Raw genomic sequence first — 14,153 nt, 5'->3', positions numbered from 1 at the left:
TTTTTACACAAGTAAAGAGAAAGGGCTACAATTTATGTGACATCCCAATCCAGGTTTGTCTCTGAGCATTAGAGTTTTGTGCAAGGGATGGGTTCCAGCGAAAACAACCCAACTCGACTGCTATGAACAGTTAACAGTTTGTGGCATGAGCAGGTGATTTGATCGCCCCAAGGGTCAACTTGCTGATGTTCCTCATTTAATTATGTTCCTCAGACCTCGCTCTCCACACTGGAGAAGTGGGCAGAGCCTCGACGAGAGCACATGCTCTTGGTTTTGAGGGGAAGATGTGGGGATTGATACCGTTGGGGTTGGGGAACCGATCGCAGTTTCTGGTACTGGAGCTTAGCACTAGAGGAGGACAAAGAGGAGGGCTGTGGGGCACCAGGAGTAGATGAGACAACTGAAGGGGAGGAAACTGATGAAGAGGAGGTAGGTGGAGGTACATGTATATGGTGAGAGGAAGAGGGTGGGGCTGGGAGTGCAGGGACCATTGGAGGGGGTAAAGATGGCGGTAGACTCTGAGGAGGGGATGGTGGTTGTCGGGACCGGTCTGAGCGCTGTGGTCTTTGTGCATTGAGGTTGGATTGGCTTCCAGATTTTGCCTGGCTCTGAGCCCGATCCGGTTTGGATGATTGCCGTTTGGGTCTTACGCTGCTGCTGAAACTGTGGCAGTGGGGGAGGAGCTCCTCCTGACTCCTAGAAGTCACCCGATTCCATTTGGAGTGAGTGCTGGCAGAGTGATGGGGTGACTGGCAGGAACAGGATGTGTGGGCTCGGCTCTTCTCTTGAGACCTGCTTTTAGATTTCTTTTCAGTCTTCACTGGTAACTTATCAATAGACCAGTATCTTCGAGGAGGTGGCGGAGTCAATGGAGTTGGAGGCCACTGGTTTGAACCTAAGCCTCCTGATCCCCACCCTGTTCCCGCTCCGAAACCCAGGCCACTTTCTCCACCACCCAACCCCAAAAAGGAGTCATCTCTACTGTTTATACTGCCTCCTCTTTCTCTGGCAGGGTAGGTGCCAAAGAACCATCCTCCTCCTCCAATGCCTCCAACTGCCCTTCCTTCGTGACCCTCCCAATATCTCTCAAACTTACCAAACTCTCCTGAGGAACCCTCATCATCTGTGTATATCTCAACAGTTTTTTCTCTGTGCCTGTCAGATTCAGAGTTCATTCCTCTGCTTTCTCGTTGTCGCCCCTGTTCTTCTGGCCTGCTTCTTTCCACTTCAGACTCCTCATCTTCTTCCTCGGAATCCCATTCGTGAAATGACAGGCCTTCTCTCGAACAAGGCTTAACTCTCTTGGTTTTTTCCAAAAGGGGCCGACTCTCTCCACCTCTTCCTCGCTCATCTCTCTCAGCTCCTACAGACTTTCGTCTTTTAGATATGGGAAGCAAGGGTACAAAAGATGATGGCGAATCAGAAGTTGGGTTCCCACTACTCCAAAATTTGACAGTTGAAGAAGGTTTGTTTGAGCTAGAAAAATGCTTGTTGTTGGACCTTGGCCTGGAGTGGCGTTGTGATTTTGGGCTTCTCTGATGCCTTTCCTTTCCTCTACTGCCTTCTTCATCTTCTCCACCTTGATCATCCCTATCTCTCTTAACTCCATCTCTGATAATATCCCACTCATAACTCCTTGTAGAGCTTTCGCTCTTTTTTCGGAAAGAGCTTCTCCTTAGAGCAGGATAAGAAGAGTATTCCTGTCCTATACCTTTTTCAAAGACATCTTTCCTGTCCATATCTACCTCCTCTTGTTCAGATCGTTTTTCCCTCTCCCTTCTTCTTGATTTCTCCTCTTTTTTCTTTTTCTTTTTCACCTTACGTCTTTTACGCTCCCTTTCTCTTTCACGCTCTTCTCTCTTCTTTTTCTTTCTACCCTTCTTCCTCCTCTTTCTCTCTCTTTCCCTTTCTTTATTATGTCGTTTCTCCTCCTTAACATCTCTATCTCCAGCTGCTCTTCTACCCTTTTCTTTCTCCCCCCAAGAGGCCCACCACTCTTGAAGCTGTGCAATCTGGCTGCCTGCTCTGTCTCTCACCTGCGCCCTCTGTCCACAAGGTTTGCGAGGTGGTATAGGTGGTGGTGGAGGACTACTGGGCAGGGATCGAGAGGACATACGTGAATGACTTTTTCTCCTCCCCAAAAGCAAGCTCGACTCCTCCGTAAGCTCATCTGTGTCATAGTCCTCATATACATCTCGTTCATCTGCTCGATATCTAAAGCTCTGGGATGATGTGTACGATGATGAAGATGAAGGAGAATTGGATCGGGAGACTGATTCTGAAGAAGAGGATGAGCTGGAGGTGCTGGAGCTGCTGGATGAAGTGGATGTGTAGCATATAGATGGAGAAGGTGAGGGCGGAGTCTGTGTTGGGGAAGAGAGGGGCACAGGTATAGGCAGAGGAAGGGGAGGAGGACGACGTCCTCTTCTCCCACCGCCATCCCTCATTCCATATCTGCCACCACCTCTCCTTCCAAGTGGAAGGATGTTTTCGTAAAGTGGCCCACCTGAGCCCTTCCTTTTTGAGAAGCTGCTTCTCCTCCAGATAGATTGCTGAGGTGGAGAGGGATGTGGCAAAGCATGGTTAATTGGTAAGTGTCCAGAGGCTTGACCTTTAGGAGGTAACCGTGGGTTTCCAGAGGATTTCGTCCCTCGATGCTTCGTTTTTGGAGTTTGGGTGCCTATGTTTTGAGGTTCGACAGAGACCCCTAAGCCTTCTGGATCAATTGGCCCATAGTATCTCTTATACTCATCCAGACCCCCATCTCCTCCACTTACTCCTGCACCCCAGTGAGGGGGCATGCCTTTGAATTGTGTTAAGTCTGTTATCCCACTGTTCACACCGCATGGCTTCTCTGGACCAACCTTGGGGCGTGTCCACCGATCCACCACAGCTAATCGACGATCATGCCGTGGTAGGAATGTAGAGCAAGGCATGGGTGCTCCAAGAATGGGACTGTTTGACGGGCCTAGGGCCATTCCAGAATGTCCAACTGAAGGAGGGGAACCAGGAAGAAGAGCACTGTATACTGGTGGCTGCTGGTGGTGTTGTTTTTGTTGTTGCTGCTGCTGTTGTTGTTGTGCCATGGCGATGGAGGGATTGGCCACGGCTGTAGAGATCACATGAGGCGGTGGAGGAGGAGGAACTGTGGAGACATGATGATATTGAGGAAGTGTACTTTGGGAACCTCCAGGAGCTGTTTCATCCTCAAAATTGCAGCAGCTGTACATTCCCTGTAAGAGATAACAAGCAAAAGATTTATTTAGCAAACAGTTCAGGATATCATAATATTCCCCTTGGTGACATACAAACCGATTTAGGCGCTTGGAAAATGTCTCGGTAAAGACGAGAAACATTACCATAATAATGAAATTGTAAAGCTCCCAGTGCTTTGATGATGCAAGAGTACACACTGTAAACTCAGCTAACTTTTCTCTGAGGTAATGGCAATGCTGACTAGGGCTGCAACTAACGATTATTTTAATAATCGATTAATCTGTCGATTATATTTTCGATTAATCGATGAATCGGATAAAAAACCAAAAAACAAGGCATTCATTTCCAACCCTTTATTCAAAAACAGAAATAAAATATTTAGAAAGTGCACAAACACGTTGCTCCTTGAACATCCCAGAGCTGTTATAATAATAATAAAATAAAAATGGACTAACACAAAAAACATACACATGTATGCTTTACATCTGCCAAATATATAGACTTTTTTTTTTAAATAAAGTGCCACCTGAGCTGCCAGAACAACAGGGGCGTGTCTAGAGCATTTTAAATGGGGGGGCCAGTCTGGGGCACTGCCTCAAAAGAGGGTGGCCGGGGGGAGGGGTTGGATACATGATGTTAATAGGCCTATATTATATATGCTATTAATTGCACAGTGTGAGATTCATTGGTCCTCACAGAACTTTGTGAGATCGCGATGAACAAAGAGTGACAGCTTTATTGGTTATGAGCGCTCTTTGCAAGCTTTCTAGGCAATCCATTTAAAATGTAGAACTTTGTTTTTTGCCCACACACACGTTGCAAAGTTTTGGGAATGACATCTGCATATTTATGCAGGATTCGCTCTCGAAGTATCAGCATATTGATAGTAATAGAAGGGACAAAATATGTGAAAATGTGCATTAAGAGAGCACCCCCACTTATTTCAGAAGCAGCTTTGGTGATTATTTCTGGAACCTGGTTGATATGCTTCTATAACTATATACAAAAACAACAAAATACAAATGCACTACATAAAATAATTTAATAAATGCATATTTACAATTTAAGCACTTAACTAAAATAAGTATTAATAAAATTAATAACTAGAGAAGGCTAACTATATTCAGCTTGCTTCCATTTAGTGAGAAAAGCCTACTCTTCACTTGAATTAGAAAAAAAAAAAGCTTTTCTGGTCTTCAGTGATGCGAGGATAACGTTTGAGCATACACACAATATCTGAGTGAGAACCGAGCCAATTCATAAAAGAACCATGTAGATTTAAAAGCACACGTCCAGTTTTGTGCGAGTGACGGAAATCCGCTTGCAAGTGGAGAGATGCGTGCTCGCGCATTACATGATCGCGTAACATTATGCGCTCTCGACATCTGTCATTTAGATCACCCTAAAATGCCTAAAATTAATAAAGAAGAGAAGTAAGCGGCCCTAGGTAGCTGACTACACATGCCAAGATACGCCAGATGCAGTTAGAAATTTACTAAAAACAAGCCTATCGCAAGACATCTGGTAGAGGGGGCACCTAACCACGTAGACACGCACCTGTAGAACAATAAATAATTTATAAAAAATAAAGAACAATACAAATCAGAAAATTTAACAGGATTTGTTTGAATGTCAGAACTTGTTCTCTACACTACACTGCAGACGCACACACTCGCAGATGCACACACTGACACACACACACTTACTTTGTTCAGACACTTTGCATTGCAGTTAACACACTTTTTCTGTTTATTTAGTGTGAAATGCTCCCACACCTTGGATGACTTGGGTCGCACGGATTTCTCTGCCTCCCATGTATCTTTCCTCTACCGCCGCTCGTTTTTTATTTTAGCTCCGCCCTGTCTATGAGGCGCCGAACTCTGCTAGCATCCGTGCGCGAGAGAGACCGAGGGTGCTTCTCAATATTCCTCCTCGCTTCCTCACTCCTCCGTCCTCCATCCTATGACCCGGAAACCGATCGAGCTTAGCCATCTTGAAGGACATCTCAATTCTCTAATTGCACCGTGAGGAGGCGAGGAACGAGGAGTGAGGAGCCTTCCAAAGGAGCTATGAGCGAGGATACACAGGTGTATCCTATTCGGAAGTCTTTTTCATCGAAAAACCTGACGCACGTGTAAATTCTCCTCCCCCTTCTCATCTGTTGTAATAATTTTTAATTTATATTTTACCTTTGCAATTTAAATAAACCATACATGTCATATATTTCAACAGGGCATCTTGCTTTATTAATGTTTATTTTGAAAGTCTTAAAAAACAAACTTTAACAACATAAGGGCAGATCCATTTTGCGCAGCTGATGACGCTCTAAAGTGATGCTAAAGGGAGCGAGGATATATCATTTCACTTGATTCAATTCCTCCATCCTCGCGTCTTTTATGTGCATCCTTCCCTCGTATCCTGAAGGGGTGGAGCTAAGATGCGAGGAAAGGACGCAAGGAAAGGAAACGAGGATGCACAAATAAGAATTGAGAAGCACCCCGAGTGTGTTCACTCCGCTCCGCGCTCAACTAAAGTTTTTTTTTTTTTTTTTATAATCAAACGTCTCCGCGTCGCGCGACACAACGAATCGATTATGAAATTCGTTGCCAACTCTTTTAGTAATCGATTTTTATCGATTTAATCGATTCGTTGTTGCAGCCCTAATGCTGACCTCACTGTTTGAATGTCCCATCTAACCTAACTGGCTTACAATTGTCTCATAGAAAGTCTGGTTGCTTGCAAGGGGGATTTAAGGTTCTTCTCATTCTTTCCACAATGTAAGCAAAGACAGATAGTGATAGTACAGAATGAATAAATGATCCATCTTCTGTCATCCTCTTCCTCCCCTATTCATTACTATGAGAGAAGTTATGGGCTTTCATAAAATCCCTCTGTGTGTGCAGTGGGAATGCTGGATGTGCCATCACATTTTAGAAATGACAGGAATTAAAGGAGTGTGCTGCGAAGTCCCCTTCTAAGGATTTAACGCCTGATTGCAAGAGATTACTGCATGTCAGTCTTTGTTCTTGCTGCAAATAACAAGAATTGCAAAAAGGGTAATCTTTCCTTTTACTTGCAAATACATTTAAATGATTTCAGTTTTGTTTCTTAGGTTAATTTTTACATTTCCTGGGCTACTGATTTCAGTTTACAGAGATGGAATGAAATGATCGTTATGGCACAATTATTGTTCCTCTATATATTTTATCACCTTCTCTCAAATTGCTGCAGAGTTTCATAAGAAATATTCTGAAAATGAGTATATTTATAAGGGCTGTGAAAATTAACATGTTAATGCTTGTGATTAATTAAATGAACACATTTATTCAATCTGATATTGAACTAGATCCGTTTTGTGTGATTTCTAAAAATTAATGGGAAACTTTCATAAGTAAACGAAACCGTTTGGAGCCACAGCGCAAGTCTCTCTCACACGCATGCTCCCTACGGGAGCTCCCGTTTATCAGTGGCCTAAATGACTGAGAAAACCATTATTCTACAGATTATTTATTTATAAATCAAACCCAGATGGGACGTTTAACAATGGTAAAGTCATTTGCAGTCTTTATATAATGAAATTTAATTATCATCGAGGCTCAAAAAGTGAAACATCATCCACAAGTGAAACGCAGTCATTCATAAAAATGTTAATGCAATCACCAGCGGAGGACTGTGGGTCAATGGTGGTGGTAGTGGGGAGTACATGTATTCTGAGTGCCATTAATACAAATTGATTAGATTAGATTAGATTAGATTAGATTCAACTTTATTGTCATTGCACATGTAAGGTACAGGGCAACGAAATGCAGTATTGAAGAACAATAATTACATATATTATTTTGTTCTCTTTCCTTTAACTTTTAACAACAACAACAACAACAACTGACAGTCCTGCTATTTTTATTATAATGGATTTCATTTGGGTCACTCACCCGACTGAAAGCCAGTAGGAAGTCCAGTCCTCCAGAGCGGCCCAAACAGTGGCGGAGCTTCCAATAGACGAGATGCTCCCATGCAAACACTAGCATGCTTAGGCCCATGGCAACCAGAAGCATATAGAAGACTCCTGCCATATTGTCTATGTCCAATTTGGAACTCATCACCTCAATCTTATCATTATGACAGATCCCAGACAGCCAGAGTCGTTCAAGCATGTCAATCTCATCTAAAAAGAAGGAAAAGATGACAAAATGACAGGAGATAAGAAGCATGAAAGATAAGCAGGCCTACAAACAGGGGACAAGACAGATGGACAGAAGGGAGAGAATGAAAAAGAAAGGCTAAAGAAAGCAATAGAGCACTGTATTCAAATCCTATTGTTGGGAAAAGTGAGTCTTTAATTCAAATCTCCAGACAGTGGAGATCTTGGTTTAGCTTCGGTTATTATTACACTATGTTCACAAAAAGGTGAAAATGGAAAAGAAAAAAAGAGGAAAAGAATCATGAAAGGCAAGGAGGAGGAACGAGAGAAGGAGAGAAAGAGAGACTGGAGGATAATAACAGCTTTGATGGAGGTCTGAAATGGCCTGGTTTTGAGGCTCTTGTGATAAAACAGGCCCAGAGTAGTTTGGAGATGAAAGCTCTAGACTGATGGGCCTATCTCCCAACAATAGCCATTAGTGCATTTATTAGAGTGAAAATGTCACTGTGGAAAAAATAAAGGCATGACAAGGGCATGTTTCTGACAGAAAAATGACATATGCATTTAGATGCCGGCTTTATATCGAGGATTATTCCTTCACTACGAAAGAGGAAGAGAGATAAGTCTAAATCCTCTTTTCATATGAAACAAAGAATAAAAACAAACTGTGTTGACCCACAGGTTAATTATGTGTTTCAATTTATGACAATATGGCCTTGAACTATGGCTTAGGTAATGGAAAATTTAATCACAGGAACTGAAATCCAAATATTTTTCATTATATTTATTTATTCAAACAAGCAAAAATCAGCCCTGAGAATTTCAATTCAAATTGGAATGCGTCAAAATTAAAAATCGCACTGTTTACTGAAGTGACCCTATGGCTATTCATAATTGTGTTAATTTGCTGTGAGATTCTTTTTTAATATCATTTATCATATTTCAGTGAGACTCTTCCAGCTCCCTTTCATTTATTCTTTAATCATTATGAGGCACTAGGTTCCACATCATCGAGTCTGATCAAAGAAAAACAAGCAATGCGAGAGAAAAACATGCGAATGTGTGCGTATGCCAGATGGAGAAAGGGGGAAGTGCCTCAGAGAATCAGAATAACAAGTGTAACAACACCCAAAAAGTCCGCTCTGTCACTATGTAAAGAAAACAGCAGGAATGTTTGTTTGTCATAGTTAAAATCAGGGCTTTGAGACTGAGTCTAGGACACGGTTCCTCATTAGGCGGCCCAAAATGTTTGGCCCGCGCTAATTTCAAATAATGTGGCATGAAAATTCAAACGCAGCATCAGAAATTGACATTAACTTACATCGTGTCTACACTGGATACGGCGCAGCGCTGCATGACAAATCCCAGACAGAAAACTGCTTACTCGTTCTATTTGTGACATACTGACACAAAGTTCAAATGATTTGCAATGCTTTGTCGCGTCCAGTGTAGATACTATGTGACAGCAAAAACATGGCAAGTGTGAAGTAAAGAAAAGTGGACACGGAAAATAGATGATTCAAATGTGTATGGACTGAACAGTTTTGAGTGAGTGAGTGATACCATCTTTGTTATGGATGTTGGTTCGCAGTATGGAGTCAATTTAATGCCATATATATTTGCAAGAGATTTGAAGCATTGCAAAAGAAAATAAAGTTTTGAAAACGAAAATGAAAGTATTGAGAAAAATTAAATGTGCTTTTTGTAAACAAAAATAAAGAACTGCAAAAGAAAATGAAGTATTGCGAGAAAAAAAGACGTTTTGCAAACAAAAATAAAGAATTGCAAAATATAAATGAAACAGAGCAAAAGCAATGATTTTACAATACATATTTTCCATGGCCATATCTACTCATTTATTTGCAACGCTGCTTTTATTTTGCTTTTCAGTCAAGTTTGAGCTTGCGATACCGTTTTCCCCTTTGCACTTCACGTTTCTGCATGTATCACTTTGTGTCACTGTTTTGACATGGGGGTGGAGTCATGGGACAGGGGCGTGTACAACAGGCCTGGGCATGCCTCCCTGGAAGTGACATCATCGGCCCGAGACGCAGAACACAACTGATCCAGGCACCGTCATTGAGCAGAGGCATGGGGGTGGATCGTTTCCTTTTATTCACTAGCTTTAAAACATGCATGTTTTCATTTTATTAACTTTATTAACAATTGTATATGTGTATTAGCAGCGTTTGCTCAAATTAAAGAAGTTGTTAATATGAACAGCTGCTGTTTATTTCTCTCAATGTGCACACTTTTATAGCATTAAAATGTGTATTGTTTCATTTGGTTAACTAAATGTGTATTAACAGTGCTTGTTTAAAATCTCTTAACCTGTGAGAGAATGCCAACGCACAGCGTTCTTTGTTTACATTAGTTCAGAGTTACTGCTAATTTTAATGTAAAAGAATGCAATTAACTTCATAAGCTATGCATCATTAAATCATATATTTTATCAATCTCTGATAATCCCAGATTGCTATGCGGGTTTGTTTATGCATGATTAAATTCGTGGCCACGATAAATTGATGTTGTTCCCTTAATAGGATCTCGTGGCTATGACATACAGTATTACAGAACAACCACAAGATCCCATAACAAAAACTCAGGCCTATACAGAAAATGAGGAGGCGGCTGATTTTGGTTCCCTGCAAGGAAAGTCCGGGGATCATCAGTCTGCTTCCGCCGCCCACGACGAAGATGGTTCCGCCGTCCGCAACGATGATGATTCCGCCCGCGGCAAAGATGGTTCCGCCGCCCACGACGATGATGATTCTGCCCGCAGCAATGATGGTTCCACCGCCCGCGACGATGATTCCGCCCGTGGCAAAGATGGTTCCGCCGCCCGCGACGATGATGATTCAGCCCGCGACGATGATGGTTCTACCACCCGTGGCGAAGATTGTGCCGCCACCGCCACCTACTGAGAGTATGGCAAGCCTGCCGACAAAGAGTATGGCAGGCCCACCGACACTTGTTCCTTCGCTCCTGGACATGGCACTACCGTTGGAGTTTGCTGCGCCCACTCTAACCCCAGAATCTCCTTCGTCTCCGCTGGTCCCGTCCAGCCCTCCTTCGCCTCAGCTGGTCCCGTCCAGCCCTTCGTCTCCTGACTTCCCCAAGTCGGCCAGCTCCACTCCTCGCAAGTGCCCTCCAGTGCCTGCTCCTCGCAAGTGCCCTCCTTCGTCTCCGCTGGTCCCGTCCAGCTTTCCTGCGTCTCCGCTGGTCCCGTCCAGCTCTCCTGAGTTTCCGCTGGTCACGTCCAGCTCTCCTGTATCTCCGCTGGTCCCATCCAGCTCTCCTGTGTCCCCGCTGGTTCCGTCCAGCTCCGCACCTCCAGAGTGCCCTCAAGTGCCTGCTCCTCCAGAGCGCCCCACAGAGCCCGCTCCTCCTCAATGGCTCCGAGAGGGGGACTTCCCCAATATTTTTTTTTGGGGGGGGGGGGGGGGGGGGGGCATATACCCTCTGCCTGTGTGGCCGGGCCTAGAGCCAAGGCCACGGAACCCCTTGAGCCGCCTTGGCCGCCCAAAAAAATAAGGCCAAGTCCCTGGATCCGCCATGGCCGTCCAAGCTCCCAGATCCGCCATGGCCTCCCGAGTCTCCTGTCCCGCCATGGCCTCCCGAGTCCCCGGATCCACCCTGGAGGCTTCCCTTGTCTCCTCCCTGTCCTGGCCCTGCTCCGGCCTCCAGGTCGCCCGCCCCCCCTCCCCGATGTGTCTGTTACGGTGCGGGACGCACCTTCCGGGAGGGGGGCGATATCTGTCATGTGTCGGTTTCCATTTAGTTCCTGTTTGCCCTTATTTGGTTTTTCCTGTCCTAGTTTAGTTAATCATCCTTTATTCCATTCACCTGTTTTATAATAATAATCTTGTTTGCTCTTGTTCCTTTATTAGTCCTCAGTTCTCCCTTTGTCTTTGAGTTTAATGTTCATTAAATGGATATAGTGTGTTGATGCTACTTTGTTCTCCTGGTCGTTTTTTTTCTCTACAACCACAAGATCCCGTAATAATATCTCATGGCCACTGCAAAACTAAACCAAAAAGACTCAAGCTTCGTTTTTTTAATCTTCCAGTTCTTAATTTATGCCAGGAGTTATGTAAATGAAAAACAAAGTCGAGATCGATATGAAGCTTGAGTCTTAGACCTTTTTAATGATGTATAGCTTATGAAGTTAATTGCATTCTTTTACATTAAAACTAGCAGTAACTCTGAACTAATGTAAACAAAGAACGTAATGGCCGATCTGTAATACCGTTAGCAAGGGGTTAACGTGTTGTTAAACGTGGGACCTGGGGTGTACCTAGGTATTTCATTCTCTTACCGTCTCCAACTAGCTGCAGGAGGGCGAGGTCTAGTGGCCGCTTCCAGCGGGAGTTTTTGTGTAAGGCAATGCCATACCCTGTTGTAGCGAACACTTTGCCAGAGCCGATGGTCATTACTTTGCAGCCCTCATCCTTACGAGCCATGTAGTTCAAGACAGCTGCATCATATATGAATGCATCCAGTTTCCTGCAGAGACAAAAAGGAAATGGGAAACAAAGGCATGGGGAAATTACTTTACGAGACCAATTATCACTTTATTGATTGTTACATGTAAAGACGAAAACATTGATGATCTTTAGGGAAATCCTATTTCTAAGCTAAATAGTGTGTAACAGGTAATCAGTGAAGCCAGTTAAGCACCCACCCCAGTTCTACACCATGCATTTGTTGGCTTAACAGCACTGAAAAATCTTTAGGATTTTTTTTATTTTTTATTCCCTCTCAAAAAGCTCTTTGTTGCTGCTGGCAACTGCCTTAAAAAAAACACTGAATTTCCATGATTTTTCCATTAGCTTTCTATGGGTTTTCCAGTTGGATTCCTGTGTAAGGATTTAAAAAAAATAGTTTTTTATAGAGTTTCACTCAAAAAGAGCCAATGTAATATTTCAGAGCAGAGAATCACCAGAATAATCTCCACTACTGTTTAAAACTTTGGGATCATGTGGTTCTTTTGGACTTTAATAATTTTTTTTGTTCAATTCATTATTAATAAATGTTTCTTGAGCATCAAATCAGCATATTAGAATGATTTCTGAAGAAAAAAAGGCAAAAATAACTAAAAAAAAAAGTCCTCAATTTCGAGTGTGAATCACAGCTGAATTAATGATTTCTGAAGGATCAAGTGACACTGAAGACTGCAGTAATTCAGCTTCGCCATCATAGGAATATATTACATTCTAAAATATATTCAGATAGAAAAGTTTTTTAAATTTGTGATTGTGTCACAATAGTAATGATTTACATCAGATAAAATACATTTTAAAAACATTAAAATAATTACTGTCCCTAAACTTTTGATACTGTACATCCACTGCAGGAAATTAAAATCCAGTTTTTGGAGGACATTCAAAAAAACTCTTAATGGTCAGGTGCACTGGAAACCATTTCAATAACTGTAAAACCATTTATATGTATTGTCACTACACTGGCAATCACTTTATTCCTTCAATTAACATCACAATGAATGTTTAAATTGATAAATTAAAAAATACAGTGATAAAGCTATAAAAGGTGTGAAGAAAATGAAACTATAAGGTACTAGGGTAGCATGAATAAGCCTCAAATAAACAGCTACTTCATGCAGGCATACTCTGTTTTTATATGCAGGTGTATAATCAAATACCTCAAGAGTTTTCTGGGACACGGCTTGTTTCCCTGCCATAAATGTGATAATATATGCGCACAAGCACTTTGCAGAATAGCTCCAAAGAACGCTGATATTGTCTGGCTGCTCGCTTTGCTGAAATGAGCAGCACATAATAGAAAGGCTAATTTGTGCAGACACTGGTCTTCAAATAAACCCCACGTAAAAAAAAACCAAAAAACATGTAATTGGGACTGGATTGGCTAGCAGCAAGTTTCCTGCGACGTCTGTGCTGTCACAAATACACATTCCTTCCATGGTGTAGATTGTTGAGTAACAGTTTGAAATGTGATGCTCGGAATACAGCATTTTGTGCAACTACGTTCCTAAGCAATCAGACTGAAAATGTTCAACTGCTGCATGATAAAACAGGCAAAAGTCGTGCCACTTAATGAAAAAATCCAATAATGCAAAAATCCACTTTAATCTTAGTACCATATTCATAGTACTAAATAATTCAGCAGTGGAGTCTCTTACAGTAAAGTTATAAAAGTAAGTTGCTTTTAAGAAGTTAAGGAAGCTTTGTGCCTTTTTCCCATGTCTCTTTTCTTTGATCGTATTTCACCTACCTTGTAACATGCCAATGTCTTCTCAGCAAAAACCCAAATTGACAGCTTATTACTGGCTACTCTTCAACCTCTTGCTAAGCACACCTTGAGGTCATTAACAAGCTCAACTTGGCCCTCCAAGACCAGCAAGCATCACATTAGCATTCAAGGTGGCAGCTTTTGTCAGAAGTGTTGTATCCAACAAAACAGAGCCCTTGGGGGAAAATGAGTCACACATTTCAGTAAGGGTGAAACCAAACGAACAGAACACACACAGACAGGTGTTTGATAGCACAGCACACTGCCCCACACCGCAACCCGACTGAAATAGGAAGGCAGTAAAAGCAGTAGGAAGGCTGTTGAGGTATACAAGTGCCTTTGAGAATCAGCTAGCTCCTAGTTGGAGACCTGACTTGTTGACTTGTGGGCCGGCGGGCCTGCCTTGCATTGCACGGCTTGAAATCGAAAGTCTCACTCTGCAGGCTACAACTATTACACAAACCAAGTGCTTATGAATGACAGATGAAATCTTCACAAGCAATTGCAAAGCCTGAACACTGCAATT

The 14,153-nt window shown here is 42.6% G+C and overlaps 1 protein-coding gene across 1 annotated transcript in view; it reads right to left on the bottom strand.

Moving 5' to 3' along the window:
• Nucleotides 1-209: 209 nt before the first annotated feature.
• Nucleotides 210-14,153, bottom strand: part of LOC306847458 (uncharacterized protein) — a gene marked incomplete at both ends in the record, with an annotated part of 71,252 nt that continues 57,308 nt past the window's right edge. The window contains 3 exons of the mRNA XM_079381405.1: nt 210-3,233; nt 7,149-7,381; nt 11,676-11,863. Of these exons, the coding sequence (XP_079237531.1) occupies nt 210-3,233; nt 7,149-7,381; nt 11,676-11,863 (3,445 nt within the window). The remainder of the gene's footprint in view (nt 3,234-7,148; nt 7,382-11,675; nt 11,864-14,153) is intronic.

The sequence above is a fragment of the Barbus barbus genome (genome assembly GCF_936440315.1).
Source record: "Barbus barbus genome assembly, chromosome: 27".
NCBI classification, from domain to species: domain Eukaryota; kingdom Metazoa; phylum Chordata; class Actinopteri; order Cypriniformes; family Cyprinidae; genus Barbus; species Barbus barbus.
This window is presented reverse-complemented; position numbering and strand designations above follow the sequence as displayed.